Genomic DNA, 16316 nt, shown 5'->3' with positions numbered 1-16316 from the left:
AAAGATGATTTGAAGATGATTCACGCGCGCTTATAAGGCATACAAAATTTTTAATAAACATTTAATAACAATTTAAGATGTTACTTACTTCGTTGTAAAATAATATTACGAGCCTTTTTATATATATATCGGCTTTTGAATATATAGTCATTTCTTTAAGCTAGTAATATTGGTACACCACGATATGAAAACATAAACACACATTAAATGTTTGGTCTATCTGTTTATTTGCTCAGATAGAAAAAAAAACCTTTGTAAAGTAACACCTTAACTATATGTATTTCAACCTGAAAAAAAAAATGAACTCCAGTAAAACTAGAATTAAAATCATTTACTGGTGGTAGGTCTCTCATATATGCGAATCCACCTGAGTAGGAACTAGGAACCACCGCAATGTCATTTTCTGCCGGCAAGCAGCAGTGTGTAGTCACTGTTGTGTTCCGGTTTGAAAGACATTCTAGCCAGTGTAACTACTGGACATAATAAGACTTAACATTTCATGTCTCATGATGACGAGCGCACTGGAATACCAAATAATACTTTGTAATTTAACGTGTTAGATGGTGTCTCTACTGTTTATGGGCGGTAGTACCGCTTATCCTTAGACGAAAGACAAGCACGTCTCGTCATTCAAACAAATAAAAAACCGTTAAATTTAATTAATGTATTACCTCTAACGACAACCGAAGATGATTCCTTTGTTTCAGAATGGGCCACATTTCCGAGAGAATTAATGAGATCATTAGGCCTGTGCTAACACGAAAACCAGTTATAACCAGCCGTTTGCTTAATACTTATTACTCTTGACTAATGAGATAATTTTATTTAGAAATCTGAGTACAAAGATATATAGATATTAATTAAAACAAATATTGAAATCAAAATCAATTTAATTTATTGCCTAAATGCATTTTAGAAATATGGCCCTTCTATTTAATATTCACATACCAAGGCCTCTTTTTACCATGTTACACTTACATCCATGAAAATATAAGCGGAATTACGAGTTGTGTTCTTCATATATGCTTTCACTAAACAAAAGAAGCAACAACTACAAGTATATGTATTTCTAAAATTTATAATAAATGAGTATATCATAAAAGTGGCGATAGCCTAGTTGGGTGTGGAACGGACTGCCAAGCCGAATGTCCGCAGGTTCAAATCCCAAAGGCACACACCTCTGACTTTTCTAAAAAATCATGTGTGTATTCTTTGTGAATTTATCGTTCGCTTTAACGGTGAAGGAAAACATCGTGAGGAAACCTGCACATCTGAGAAGTTCCCTATAGGAATTTCGATGGTGTGTGAAGTCTACCAATCCGCACTAGGCCAGCGTGGTGGACTAAGGCCTAATCCCTCTCAGTAGTAGAGGAGGCCCGTGCTCAGCAGTGGGTAAGTATATAATACAGGGCTGATATTATTATTATTATTATTATTGAGTATATCATAAAAAAAAATCAAAGCTTATTTCGAATTTGCCACATCAGGATAATGATGCTACGCATAGTTTTGAAGGTAAGTATGTACAAACTTTGCCGTAAGGCATTTCGAAACGTTCAAAATGTCCACCACATGGATTTAACTTATAGTTGCTAAAATGAGTTATAACCAACATTAAATAAGCCATCAAATAGAAACAGTTATAACCATACGCTGTTTATGTTTATCCCGGTACGGTCCTATAATCCTGGGGGCGATAAAGTATCTTGATCTTTCCCCACACCAATACCAGTTTAAATGACATTTAGTTTGGAATGAGATATCAATCTAAACAAGAAAAAGAAATAGCCCGCAGGTGAGCTATTGAAGTTTTGCTACTGCGCTACAGGGCAAACTACAGCTAAGTCGAGGCCATCAGGTGATGCACTTTCACTGAATTTTTATACATATATATTATGCACATGAAGATTGGCCTAACTTACCAGCAAGCAAAATGACAACTTGTAAATACACAATACTATACCATAGGTATTCGGGGAAAAATAAAATGTAAACAAATATTACTAACGTTTCAATAATCCTAAAAACGTCAAAATTATTTACATAAATGAAGATTTTTTGTGTACATTTAAATTTTGGCTTAAGATGTTTAAAGATTACGGTATAATTTACCAATAAAATTTTTAATTACTCTTCCGTCTTATCTATATCAAATATTTTAAGACACGAAGATGTCACAATACTTACATTTTATACAATATTAAATTATCCGCACACATCACGTCTTTACGAGAGTAGACAGACGTGCAACCAGGGCACCCACTTATCGCTATGTGAGTTCCATCCCATGATATGATAAGGAGCACAATTCTAGGCTGGATTCCTAATGGAGTGGACTAGGTTGCAGTTAATAGATCTAGTGTTCCTGTTGTAGAACCTCTTCTTCTAATATAATTTAAAAATTAAAAACATAAATGTCTTATGTCAACTCGTGTAAAACAAGTGCTCAATGATAAAAAAACATTCTCTGAATTTATCCGTATTTTTCATTTCACGTATAGTATTTCATTATTTTTACTACAAATCGTTATCAGCACGAAGTTATCTTATTTAGAAGAAGATAATAATGGCAGGACCTGTAGGAATATTGAATGGAATTACTATGTTAAGAAATCGTGAAGGATATGCAATTTGGAAATTTAAAATGAGAATGTTGTTGATGCATGAAGAGTTGTGGAGTACTGTAAGTGGCTATGCTGACGATGATAAAACGCCTTCTGAGGTACGTTTCCGTAATGACCAAAAGGCTCTTTCAAAAATATGCCTAACGGTTGACGGTGGTGCTATCACACATGTCAGAACAGCTACAACGGCGAAAATGGCGTGGGATGCTTTGCAAACAGCGTTTGAAGATAAAAGCTTAGGCCGAAAGTTAGCACTAGAGCGGAAGTTATATAGGTATACTTTATCAGATTTTGCAGATTTAGAATCCTATATAATAGCTATAACAACGACCGCGCAGGACCTAGCCGATATTGGTAAGAAAATTGAAGATAGTTCGCTTGCTGCAATCATTCTAGGTGGTCTTACATCACGATATGAGCCCCTGATAATGGCTCTAGAGCACTGTAATATAGAAGTCACTAGCGAAATGGTGAAAACTAAACTATTGAGTGAAATGAGTAGAGAAACTGAACGTGATGTACCAGCACTGCGCTCATTGCATAAGAAGGGTATAATATGCTATAAATGCAGAAAACCAGGGCATAAGTCTCCCAACTGTCCTCTTAAAAAGGATAAACCAAGTTTTGTTTATAATAAAAAGGAAGCAAAATGTGAAACGGGTCTTGTTGTAAATAATGAGGAAGAACGGGTAACGAATTCGAAGCAAGTTATCACTGAAATGTCTTTATCTGCACTAGAAAGTAAAGACTTTAACAGATGGATTGTGGATTCAGGTGCAACAGTTCATATGACTCCCCGTGCAGATTGGTTTATCAACTATCGTCCTATAGATGGAGGTACAATTACTGTGGCAAATGGAGAGAAATTGGCAGCTATAGGCGTTGGTGATGTATCTATTGATACAAATAATGGAGTCTGCAGAATAGCTGACGTTGTACATGTTCCACGCCTAAACTGCAATTTGCTATCAGTAAAGCAGGTTGTTGAAAAAGGTTTTTTAGTAATTTTTGATAAAAATGGTTGTAATTTTTATAAATCTGATGATGTATCTTATTTAAATAATGCTGCTTTTCATGGTTCTTATAGTGGTGGACTGGTTCATTTAGATTGTTCTGTTCGTTTACCACAAAATATAGCGTACATTGTTAATTCAGAGCTTTCAAAGTTTCAGCTTTGGCATAAGCGTCTTGGACATCTGTGCCGTATTGGTATGGACCTACTCAGAAAGGGTCTTGCTGTCGGTGTGAAGTACGTAGAAGTTGACAAAGAACCATGTATACCTTGTATTGAAGGTAAGCAAGCTAGGAAGCCCTTCAAGAGGCTGAAGTATAAGAGAGCTACATCAGCACTGGAATTAGTTCATACAGATGTTTGTGGACCGATGTCAACTACTTCATTCAAAGGCAATAAATATTTTATTATTTTTGTAGATGATTATACGCGTTTTATATTTGTTTATTGTATGAATTCTAAGACAGAAGTCATGTCAAAGTTTCTTACATTTCAATCACTTGTTGAGAGACAGACTGGTGCGAAAATTAAAATACTGAGATCGGATAATGGTACTGAGTATGTCAATAAAGAGATGGCGGCCTACTTAGATTCTCAAGGAATCCAACACCAAACAACGGTTCCATATAGCCCTCAACAAAATGGTGTTAGTGAACGTTGTAATCGCAGTATTATAGAAAAGGCTCGCGCTTTGCTGTCACATGGTTCGCTTTCTAAGGCATATTGGCAGGATGCAGTAGAAACTAGTGTTTATTTAAAAACCGGTCTCCTCATCGCGCAATTGAAGGTAAAACACCATTCGAAATGTGGTATGGGAGCAAACCTGACCTGTCTCATTTAAAGGTTTTTGGATGTAGATGTTTAGTTCATGTACCGTCATGTCATAGAACTAAGTTAGACATGAAAGCAACGGAACACATCTTTGTTGGATATTCAGATGATCCAAGAAGTTATTATTTCCGTAACGTGGAAACGCCACGAAGCTTAATTAAGTCAAGGGATGTTATATTTTTCGAAAATAATTTTACAGGACTGAAAGAGATGCCTGAAAATAATTTAAACCTTAGTTTTAATCCCAATGTTATTAATTTGTTATCGCAGATTTCATCATCAGATGCAAATCCATCTTTGTTGCCGGAAGAGCAAAATGACTTTGTGGATGCTGTTGATGATATTGATGACAACTCAGGTGATTTAGATCATTCATCTTCATTGCCATCAAGTGGTACTAATTATGAACCTTATGGCGGGTCTGAGTCAAGATATCCTCAACGAGAACGTAAGCCTCCAGATTATTTTTCATATAGTGCTCTTGTCGATGATATTCTGAATGATGATCCGAAAACGTTTCATGATGCAATATCTAGAGACGACAAAGATAATTGGATCTCTTCAATGAAGGAAGAATATAATGCCTTATTAAAAAAGGAAACTTGGATTTTGGTAAATAAACCAAGTCATAAATTCTGCATTCCATGTAAATGGGTTTATAAGCTAAAACGAGATCCTGATGGTAACGTAGTGAAGTACAAGGCTAGATTAGTTGCCAAGGGATTCACACAAATAGAAGGTGTAGATTACCATGAAACCTTTTCACCGGTTATACGCAACTCATCACTGCGAACCCTACTAGCTTTAGCAGTGCAGGAAGGGTACAAAGTTCGGCATATGGATGTCGACACAGCCTTCTTAAATGGTGACTTGGAAGAGGAAGTATATATGACACAACCTGAAGGTTTTGTTCGTAGAGGTGATGAGAATAAAGTCTGTTTATTAAGAAAATCTTTGTATGGTCTGAAACAGGCACCAAGAGCCTGGAATACAAAGTTAAAACAAACTTTGTTGTCTATAGGATTTATTCAAACTCCTTCTGAACCTTGTGTTTTTACCAAAAAGATTTCGAATAAAAACTGTTTAATACTGGCAGTTTATGTAGATGACATTGTTGTTATTTATAAAGACAATGTGACGTTTGAGAAGTTCAAATGTGATTTTGGAAAATATTTTACAACAAAAGATTTAGGTATAATTAATTTCTTTACGGGAATAAATATATGTTCGCAAGAAGATTCTATAAAATTATATCAAAGAACATATATAGAAAAGTTGTTGAAGAAATATGATATGCAAGATTGCAAAGGTATTTCAACACCACTTGCATTATAGAAATTAGAACCTGGTACAGGTGAGTCTAATGATTCATATCAAGCTCTAATTGGATCTCTCATGTTTTTGGCTGTTAACACGAGACCAGATATAGCTTATACAGTAAGCTATTTGAGCCAATTTAATACAAACAACGATCAGAGTCACTGGCGTGCTGCTAAGCGGTGTCTTCGCTATTTGAGTGCCACTAAAGATGTTGGTATAACTTATAGGAAAGTGGAAGATTTTAAACTACAAGCTTATGCAGATGCAGATTGGGCAAATTGTTCAGTTGATCGACGTTCATACACTGGATTTTATTTCGAGTTCGCATGTGGTCCAATATCTTGGGAATCACGGAAGCAGCCTACTATTGCTTTATCTTCGGCAGAAGCCGAATACGTGGCTTTAACTTCAGCCACTAAAGAAGCTTGTTTTATAAAATGTTTTGTCACTGAAGTAACTGGTAGATCACCAAATGTTGTTATTTTCTCTGATAGTCAAAGTGCGCAAAAACTTGCATTGAATCCAGTCCATCACAATAGGACTAAGCACATTGATGTAAAGTTTCATTTTGTTAAGGAAAAAGTTAATGACAAGGTTGTAGAATTAATGTATATGCCTACAGATGAGCTACCTGCAGATTTGTTGACAAAGCCATTGGGTCCAATAAAGCATGTAAAATGCATGAAAGGCATGGGTATGAGTTAATATATAGTTATATATTAGTTTTATAAGAAACTGTATTTTACTATATTGTTATTTTATGTTTTTAATTTATTAAGGGAGGATATGTTGTAGAACCTCTTGTTCTAATATAATTTAAAAATTAAAAACATAAATGTCTTATGTCAACTCGTGTAAAACAAGTGCTCAATGATAAAAAAACATTCTCTGAATTTATCCGTATTTTTCATTTCACGTATAGTATTTCATTATTTTTACTACAGTTCCCCGAACTTGATGTTTTAGGGAGTGTCGTAAGCCTATTGCCATATTATCGGGCACGGTTTTAATCCAGGGCACTACATTTTATTCATATGAAATAAATACGAACATAATATTACTATCTCGCCAAATATATTTTTTACAAATCGTATTTAAAACATCAAGTATAAACATACAGAAAGATTGTAAATTACGGTTTGAATGAAATGAAAGGAAATTAACTGACTTTTTCCTTCATGGGCGCCACGCGGTTTTCAATTAATATAATGTGTCATAATACAATATTTAAATGAATTGTGATTTATTTGATTTATGTGTATTTTTATGTTTAATCAATTTTCTGGTGGGAGTAAGATTTTGTGATGTGACATTGTTATTATTTAATTTTACCATGTAACCAATAAAAGTCAATACATTTCAATTTGCTGCATTTAATTTATAAATATTTTTCCTATTTACAGAATATTTGTTTCTTATAAACTAAGATCCCTTGTGACTAGTGACGAGTTAATGGTGCGCGAGGAGGACGGGCGCGTGCGCGATGGGTGCGTGCGCGACGGGCGCGTGTGCGGGCGCGGAGTTGCTCACGATGGCGTTGAAGCCGTGGTGGTCGTCGGCGGTGTATTCCACTCTGCGCACAGAGCCGTCGGCTTCCACCAGGGAGTACTCGCCATGCACGGCGTCACCGTCGCGGCTCTCGTGCTGGGACTTGTTGTCGCCGGAGTGACCGTCAGCAACGGAGTAAGAGAACTCGTACTGGGGGTGCGCCTGAAGAATACACAATAAGTATATGTTACATAATGAGACATAACATTTTCACATTTTTAAATTTATCTCGTAGCCATGAGACACTTACGTTAACGTATTCTTCCTCGTGACGGGCAGAGACGACCAGTCTGGGAGCGGGAGCGATCACCTTGGCGACGGGAGCGTGGTAAGCAACAGCGGCAGGGGCGGCGTGGTAGGAAACGGCAGCAGGTGCTGCGTGGTAGGCTACGGCAGCGGGAGCAGCGTGGTAGGCAACAGCGGCGGGAGCGGCGTGGTAGGCGACGGGGGCTGCGGGTGCGTGTCCCTCATCATGACGGACGATGCTCTGGGAGGAGACGGCGGCAGCCGGGGAGTAGTGCGCCGCGGGCAGCAGACCAGCTGTGGCCACAGCCACCAACGCGCTCAAAGCGACGATCTGCAAAGAATTAAGATTTTGTTAAAACCGAGCGACTTTAGAAACAAATATGTTAATTTTTTTTTAATATTGCAAGGAGTACTCACTTTGGAGAACATATTGATATGATTGGCTGTGATACAACTGATGCATTGCTTGCGTTAAAATCTGCTTATATAGTCTGCGGTCGCAATTTGGGCGCGACAAGGTCGACGGGTCACGGAACAACTGCATCACCTTATGAATGTTTTCGTCACAATGAAATCATGTGAAGTTTCACACATGTACTACAAGTTATTATAATATTTATAAATAACAATAAACTAGTACATAAAATATAAATTAATGTTTCGGCAGCATAGGTTTTTAGACTGGAACACCGGTTAAATTCCTGGGTTAGATCCCGAAATATTAAGTTTTTATTTTTTACGCATCAAACCTAAATCATTCGGCTCTGTAATTTGTATTGAATAATATAATGATGCCTCAACCATAATACATACAAAAAACAAAAAATCAAACAGCGCAAAAAAATATTTATAACACCTACCGTGTTGCTAACAAAAAAACATACATTTAATAGTAAGTTATAATGTCACGGCCTTACGGTCTTTGACCTCCTTGATGTAACGAAGATGATTCACCCGAGCGTATCTTCCATTCATTGATTTGAAGATGGCTTTATTGTGAGGTCGCGTCGTGACTCGTGACGTCTTCGCATCAAGTTTGCGACGTAAGCACCGTTAGACTTAGTGTATTTACATATTACATTGTATGTGATTTTTTTACCTAGTTGAATCTATATTATTAGAATAATTTAATAGGTCTGATAAGCATGTTTAGTGTTTTGGAAAGTGTTTCGATGCGGAAAATATGTCTTAGTTTTAACTATAGATTTTCTAACTATTTAAACGATTTAGATCGAAATCTAAAAATACAGTCTCATCAACTGTGAAGTTTAAGTATATTTAGTAAATAATAAAATCTGTTAATTATTTGCCTAGAAACAGTACCCTACTATGAAACTCACAGTTACTTCAACCTAAGAATCATTTTAAACATTTAAGAAAATAAAAACGTAAATAAATATTAAGAAAGCAATAATAAAATATTTTTTTCTTATTTATAACATTCAAAAATGTTTATAACATTTTCTATATATTGTAAAAAGCTCTTTTTACAGTAAACATTATATTAGCAAAATAATTACAGAATACAATTTTAGACATTCTTTTGACAACGTCCAGCCAGAGAGAATAATAATCGAATAGTCGCCGCGTGACATATCTTCTCTTCTGCCAGCCTGCCCGCGCAGCCGAATACTTCCGGAAACGCCCGATGTCATCGGCTAGGATAGCGGCACGTAACATCGGCCATCCTGCAAAGTGAATACCGTAAGGTATTCACAAAAATAAATTTGAGAAAGTAGAACTGAATTGGGTACCTATATTTTAAACAAATAGGGCCCAGCAACACAAATCAGAATGCTCATGTCTGCACACAGAATATGATCAGAATGCTCATGACTACAGACAGAATATGATCACAGACAATGAATGACAGAATATGTTCATGGTCACAGACAGAATATGATCAGAATGCTCATGGCTACAGACAGAATATGATCAGAATGCTCATGATTACAGACAAAATATGATCAGAATGCTCATGACTACAGAAAGAATATGATCAGAATGGTCATGGCTACAGACAGAATATGATCAAAAGGCTCACGGCCACAGACAGATCAGATTAAATAAATTAAACAGTTACGCACGTTCGCATTGTCAGCCTGAAGCGTTGCGCCACCGATTTGACTACACATGACTCCAATCATTATTGTCTCCAATGATTTAGTTTCTAAAAAAAACAGCCTCTTCAGTGAGCCAAGCAGCAGGCATAACGAAGTTTTTCTTATGAATGTCGTGAATCGTAGTAATGTACAGACATCAATTCCATAGGCATTCCCGACATATTTACTTCAACAGACGTAGACGTTGCCATGGTAACTAAAAATCTGAGAATCTGGTAATTTTAATTTTGGCATTCAATGATTCATCACAGATTTATTCCGATAGTTCTCTTCACATTCGAATTCAATGTAACTTCAAATTATCATTTGTCTTATCCCACTTCTGAATGTAAAACGCTCTTTTTACAGTAAACATTATATTAGCAAAATAATTACAGAATACAATTTTAGACATTCTTTTGACAACGTCCAGCCAGAGAGAATAATAATCGAATAGTCGCCGCGTGACATATCTTCTCTTCTGCCAGCCTGCCCGCGCAGCCGAATACTTCCGGAAACGCCCGATGTCATCGGCTAGGATAGCGGCACGTAACAATATCTTTAGAAATTATAAAAAAAGATTAATTTAACAGTACAATTTCAGAAGACATTAATAACCTACCCCTTTAAACCTCTGAATATTCATAATATTCCAACTAATCAAGATAAATTACGTTTAAAGGCAGCGAATTATTTATGGTCCAGTTTTGGGGTCAAGGATGACATGCATAGTTGTCCGGTTCATGCCGGCACATTACGCCCCAGACACTGGGTATAATTTATTCTTAATGTCTCCGAAAAATGTGGTCCAATTTATATGAGAAAGGCTATCAAATTGACTATGAATAGTGGCCGCTATTAACTGTTTAAAAGGTATTTGAATTTAGCAATTATACATCAATCATTTTTAGTAGTAATTCGTTGCGATTTTTTAATGGCAGCTTAACTATTTGTTTCATTGTATTGCCGGAGTAATAAATCCCATTCTCTTTCTGATATATTTCCTCCTTAAAGATTGGAAAGATACAGTTCTTTTAGTAGTATAGTTGTTCACCAATGATTATGATAGTCATTTGGGAACCGCCTACACAATAATCAACCTTGTGCTCTAACAAAACATAATACTATGACAGATTGGTACATTCATACGTTCACTGCCGTGACCTGCGTTGTTCGTTCGACTTATACTAATCTCTCCTTGTTAGATTAAACATGATCTAATCTCACATTTGACTACGAATAGTCAAGTTTACACACAATGAGTGCATATTTTGCCAATGCCATTTAATCCTATGTTCAATTTAAAATAACAACTTAATCTTAATTGACATTCCCTTTTAACTTAGTTCATACTCACGCCCGGGGCATAGGTTACACCCATGTTAACGGCTTATCGGAGACTTTTATCACTGATATGTCTTTCATTGAACGTTTTTTCGTAACGGTACGTAAAAAACATGTTCAGCAACAATGCACGTTTGTATTAACAAAGTCATTATTCATATTAAAGAGATTATTTATTGTATATTATTTGTAAAATCATTATCTGCGACAATTACAAAAGCCACAAATACATGGGTATGCGAGATGGAACTATAAATCATATTCTTATTGTAATAACGTATTTAATGTAACACCTCACATATGTATTTAGAACAATAACAATTTAATCACCTGAAAATTGTTGTCAGCTAAACGCTTTCAGAAACGTGTGGGCTAATCAATTGAATCACAGCCATCGTCCTTTAATTACCATCTAGAACAATGTAGAATCCAATTTTTTTTAACTTATGTTGCAGAAGAAGTTAGACTCAGTTTAGAGCCGGGTAAGGCGGACATGCCTAAAATCGATTCACGCTGGTGAACACAAACATAAGGATCGCGTTAGAAAAATTCAGACAACGTTGTTTCCTGATTCAGAAATTTTGCCACAAGTCTAAAGAAACGAAGGCAGTCATCACGCTTCTTAAGGTTCTATACCTCAAAACGAATACTTATATGATCAATTTATCTGTCAAGACTATTTTTCTCAGGAATGAGTAGAAGTTTCTAATTTTGGCAAAAAACAATTATCATGCCTTACTGCACACGTAAAGACAAAACTCTGAAAACTGTAAATATGTACTTTGATAAAAACTGTATCTAGATATGGGACAGCAAATTTAAACCTTTCAAGTGTGGAATTACATACTTAGATACCTTCCTTGCTTATAAGTTTGTACGACAACCTCGATGCACGTGTCCAACTCGCACTCATCCGGTTATTTAATATTCTTAACTGTTTTCAAATCATTACCAATGAATGAATTAATTACATTTTATTATTTATATGACCTTCATTAATAACAGTCATTAAAATTAATATCTCTCATTACCGTACCTAACATTCTAACCCACAAACATGACTATTTATCATCATGAGCCACATGCAACCCACTGCTGAACATAGGCCTGCTTTAAAGATTTCTAGAAAAATCCAAAGTATTCCTGCGATAATGACTATTAATAAACATTTACTATACCTTTCTCATAATTAGGGATTATCACATACGAGATAACTGCATATTATTAAAAGAATAGCAATACACACGCAAAAATGACGCAATACGATTATAATTGAAAACAATGGCTTTATATCTAATAACTGTACTGATATCATTCGTTGGGAATCAAAACATACGTCTTTATACATGTGCCTTCATCTTTTAGTTAGTTGATACTCAATCACTGATATGAATAGAACTATTGTACTTTCTTCTTATAAAAAAGGTGAAAGGTTTGAACCAATAGGCTCTGTTATAGGACTTACGTGTCGGAAACGGGCGTAATTAACTCATCGACGTACTGTGATAGTGGAATAATCGTTGTGTAACTAGTAATTTCTCTTTGTGATCGCACGAAGTATAAAAGTGAATCGTTCAGCATCCGGCACCGAATACTTCCGATAGTCTCATGCCTGGTACACGGTCGCGTGATGTTACTCAAAGTAAGTGATGAGATCTTTGCTTTTAATTGCGATTTTATCTATAAATTCGGAGGATTGCCTTTTTGAGATATTACTTTGACAAATATTTTTTGTGTTAATAGTAGGTAACTGTTAGTAAATTTGTGATTATAAAATAGTAATAAATTTTATACTCTCTCAAAATCTTCATTTATTTAGCTTACAATTGACATTTCTTTTATAGGTAGCAACTACTGTAACTCTTATAGTGTCATGCTTAGGCCATGCACCGATCTATGACGAGCGATCATCAAACGAAGCCATCTCAACTCAAAGTTTTAACCGAGATGACATACCTATATCTTATAAATATACGTCAATTCATGTTTACTCGACACAAAAACCTATTGATGAAGACGATGTAATACGTCCCCAAGGACAACATAATTCAGAATACCATGCCGTACAATATGCTCCTTTGGTGGAAAATACAACCAAAAATTCCACTCGATATACCAAAGTTGTTGTAGATCCGAATAATATTGCCAAAGAACCAAGTACTATAGAGAATGATAAATTAGAACCACGTAAGCAACCCGCGAGTACTGGCGATGTTGCGAAGGCAAAGTATTTTGTATCGGGACATAATATAGAGGTAAAACGATCTCCAAACCGAAATGCAGGATATAACGCTATTTATCAGAGCCGTCCAGAGAACTTGAAAAGCACGCTTACTGAGGTTTGGAATTACAATACTATAATTTTGGAATATTTTGAATAATTTCATTTGTAACATAATTAACATGCACTTTTATTCCAGATAACTGATTATAATTTGGGAGACTACGTGAAACCCCAAACATCTAGTAAAGGAAATGAACACACAAAATCTTTTAGAGCTTTTAAAGAATTAAAACAGGAACCGTTTGCCTGGATGTTCGAACATAAACCAAGACCAGAGAAATATGTGTTAGTAATTTTAGACAGTGAGCATATTACAAGATTATTACCACAACTTTAAATTATTACTTAATTTCAGGTATTATAAGGGAGAAAGAAATGTACAACCAAATAGGTTGAACCCACTTCCATCACACCACACACATAGGATGCAAATAAATGTAGCTCGTATTAATGGGCATGCGCAGATTATCGGTCGAGAGATCATCATAGGCGACACATTAAAAAACTTGGAGAAACCACAAAAGCATTCTCATCGAAAAGGAGCACTCGGACTAAATGGAGATCAAAGGACATTATTATATCCTTTACATAAACGGCAGACATATTTAAAGTCGTAATATTATCTAGAAAATTTATGTAATAAATTAATATAGATAAAGAAATATTATTTAATGTTATATTTATAATTGTTACGAAAATTAAAATATTTAAAATATATCTTGATTTTAAAATCCCTACATAGTTACCCAATACTTATGTTAAATAATTAATTATTAAAAAAAAACAATACAAGCAAGGATCTTGATAAAATTGAATAACTTTAATATAAACAAAATAAACTTTAATATTTTGCTTTAGTTTAGATATATAATTTATTTAAATAAGAATTTTGATTTATACAAATTTAAATAGCTTTATTTATATAATTAAGGCATAAAATGCTGCATATAAATGCAGAAACTGTGTTATCAATCACTCATGATTATAAAGTAAGTATGTCGCCGAGATTTAACGAGAATGAGATGAACGACAAGTTTGTTTCATTCTACAATCTTTAACAGCAAAGTTGATGCTTGAATTCACAAATACAGTATGCTATCGCACCTCTTTCTATGAGTTTTGATGGCTTTAATTTATTTTAAACTAGCGACCCGCCCCGGCTTCGCACGGGTATAATATAACAAAATAACAATATTTCTCCACTATTTAATAGATGTTATTATTATACATATAAACCTTCCTCTTGAATCACTCTATCTATTAAAAAAAACCGCATCAAAATCCGTTGCGTAGTTTTAAAGATTTAAGCATATATAGGGACAGAGAAAGCGACTTTGTTTTATACTATGTAGTGATACTAAATTATAATAATAATACGCTTACAGTTACCCCAATATTAATAAATTAAACCAAGCATAATCATTGTTCATATACCACCTACGTTTATTTCCTAACATTCCCATACAAGTGACCTAGTTACTATCAACTAGGCTATGTATAGACCTCTGTCAATTTCAAAACTTATATGACCCAAGGCAAGGCCGTCTGGTTAAACTACTTACAATAAAATCGATAAGCCGATTACTATAAAAGTGTCAGCTAAAATGTATGAAGTATCATTCACTGTTAGGAGAGATACCAACAATGTACACCAAAGTGAGTTGGATTGTAATCCTAAAGTGATGAGTGTAAAAAGTGGTGTAAAAATTTTATGATCAATATCAATAACGAGATTAATAAAAATCTGTGTCAATTAAGCGGTTTAAGCAGTTTTATAATCGTGAATGTCATGGACTTGGATCCCGACATTTATAATTTTACGCAACTTTTTATGCATACTTGAAGAATGAGCGTGGCCGATACGCCTCATAAAACGTTCCAACGGTCATATATAAATCTTGGACTTTTTAAAGCCCTAAACTTATACAGCTTATTAGTAGCGTTTTGATTTCATGAGCTAATCCGATTTTTACATTCATGTTGACATAAAGGCTTCAATCTCCTTAATTATATTTTTTTGCAGATCGTTGTTCTGTGCGCTTTCGTAGCGGTGTCGCAGGCGGGAGTACTCGTCGCGCCCGCGCACTACTCGTTCCGCTGCCGCGGTGTTCCTCCCAGAGCATCGTTCGCCACGATGAGGGTCACGCCGCCGGCCTAGTTGCGCCTGTCGCCAAGGTCGCCGTTGCCGCTCCCGTTTACCACGCTGCCCCCGCTCCCGTTTACCACGCTGCTCCCGCTCCCGTTTACCACGCTGGTCCCGCTCGCATCTCATATGCCGCCCCCGCTCCCGTGGTCTACCACGCTCCCGCTCCCATTGCCTACCATGCGCCTATATTGCTAAGGTCTTAGCTGCCCGTGAAGACCAGGAGATCGTAAGTATTCAAAACTCTTACCACTGAGATACTTCTAATTAGAAAATTTTATTGATTGACATTATTTTATTATCCAGGCTTACCCTAAATACGAATACAACTACTCCGTCGCTGACGGTCACACCGGCGACAACAAGTCCCAGCAGGAGTCCCGCGACGGTGATGTCGTGAAGGGATCTTACTCGTTCCACGAGGCTGACGGCTCCATCAGGACCGTGGAGTACTCCGCTGATGACCACAACGGTTTCAACGCCGTGGTGCACAACTCCGCCCCCACCGCCGCTCCCGCTCACGTCATCAAGGCTGTTCCCGTTGCCCCCTACTACCACCACTAAGAAGTTATTACCTCTTACGCTATTTTTACAAAAATGATTGTTGACTAATTTATTTATTGCAATATACGAACGAATTCAATAATTTCTTACTTTTATTCAACCCGTACGAAAATCTGTTACAGTTAAAAGCGCACAACGAAGTAATTTATTACAAACGATCATTAAATATACTTGCACTCAAAAAATCGAACCACACTATACTTTGTTCCTAGAATATTAAAACAGAAACTTGGATGAATTAAACAACTTATAATATTATGTGATAGTAGAGGCATAAATTACTCTTCAGAGTGTGAGG

At 35.9% G+C, this 16316-nt stretch overlaps 3 protein-coding genes across 3 annotated transcripts; 2 read left to right on the top strand and 1 right to left on the bottom strand.

Annotated features, from left to right (window-relative positions):
* Positions 1-7144: 7144 nt before the first annotated feature.
* On the bottom strand, positions 7145-8109 carry LOC115453369 (cuticle protein 8). The gene is made up of 3 exons (XM_037443724.1): positions 7999-8109; positions 7586-7912; positions 7145-7497 (listed from the first exon to the last, which is right to left on the bottom strand). Exons 1-3 carry the CDS (start codon positions 8008-8010, stop codon positions 7237-7239), a joined length of 600 nt encoding a protein of 199 aa, XP_037299621.1. The 5' UTR covers positions 8011-8109; the 3' UTR covers positions 7145-7236.
* Positions 8110-12386: 4277 nt separating this feature from the next.
* On the top strand, positions 12387-13997 carry LOC115453896. The gene is made up of 4 exons (XM_030182620.2): positions 12387-12669; positions 12872-13366; positions 13448-13596; positions 13667-13997. The coding sequence occupies exons 1-4, from the start codon at positions 12658-12660 to the stop codon at positions 13926-13928; spliced, it is 918 nt and encodes a 305-aa protein (XP_030038480.1). The 5' UTR covers positions 12387-12657; the 3' UTR covers positions 13929-13997.
* Positions 13998-14955: 958 nt separating this feature from the next.
* On the top strand, positions 14956-16100 carry LOC115454914 (cuticle protein 8). Its single transcript, XM_030183619.2, is given in 5 exon segments — positions 14956-14967; positions 15335-15403; positions 15406-15642; positions 15645-15683; positions 15761-16100. Coding segments are annotated over 5 exon segments (615 nt in total). The 3' UTR covers positions 16019-16100.
* The last annotated feature ends 216 nt before the right edge of the window (positions 16101-16316 follow it).

The sequence above is a fragment of the Manduca sexta genome, chromosome 26 (assembly GCF_014839805.1).
Source record: "Manduca sexta isolate Smith_Timp_Sample1 chromosome 26, JHU_Msex_v1.0, whole genome shotgun sequence".
NCBI classification, from domain to species: Eukaryota; Metazoa; Arthropoda; class Insecta; order Lepidoptera; family Sphingidae; genus Manduca; species Manduca sexta.
The sequence above is the reverse complement of the archived record's forward strand: the minus strand, read 5'-3'. Positions and strand labels throughout refer to the sequence as shown.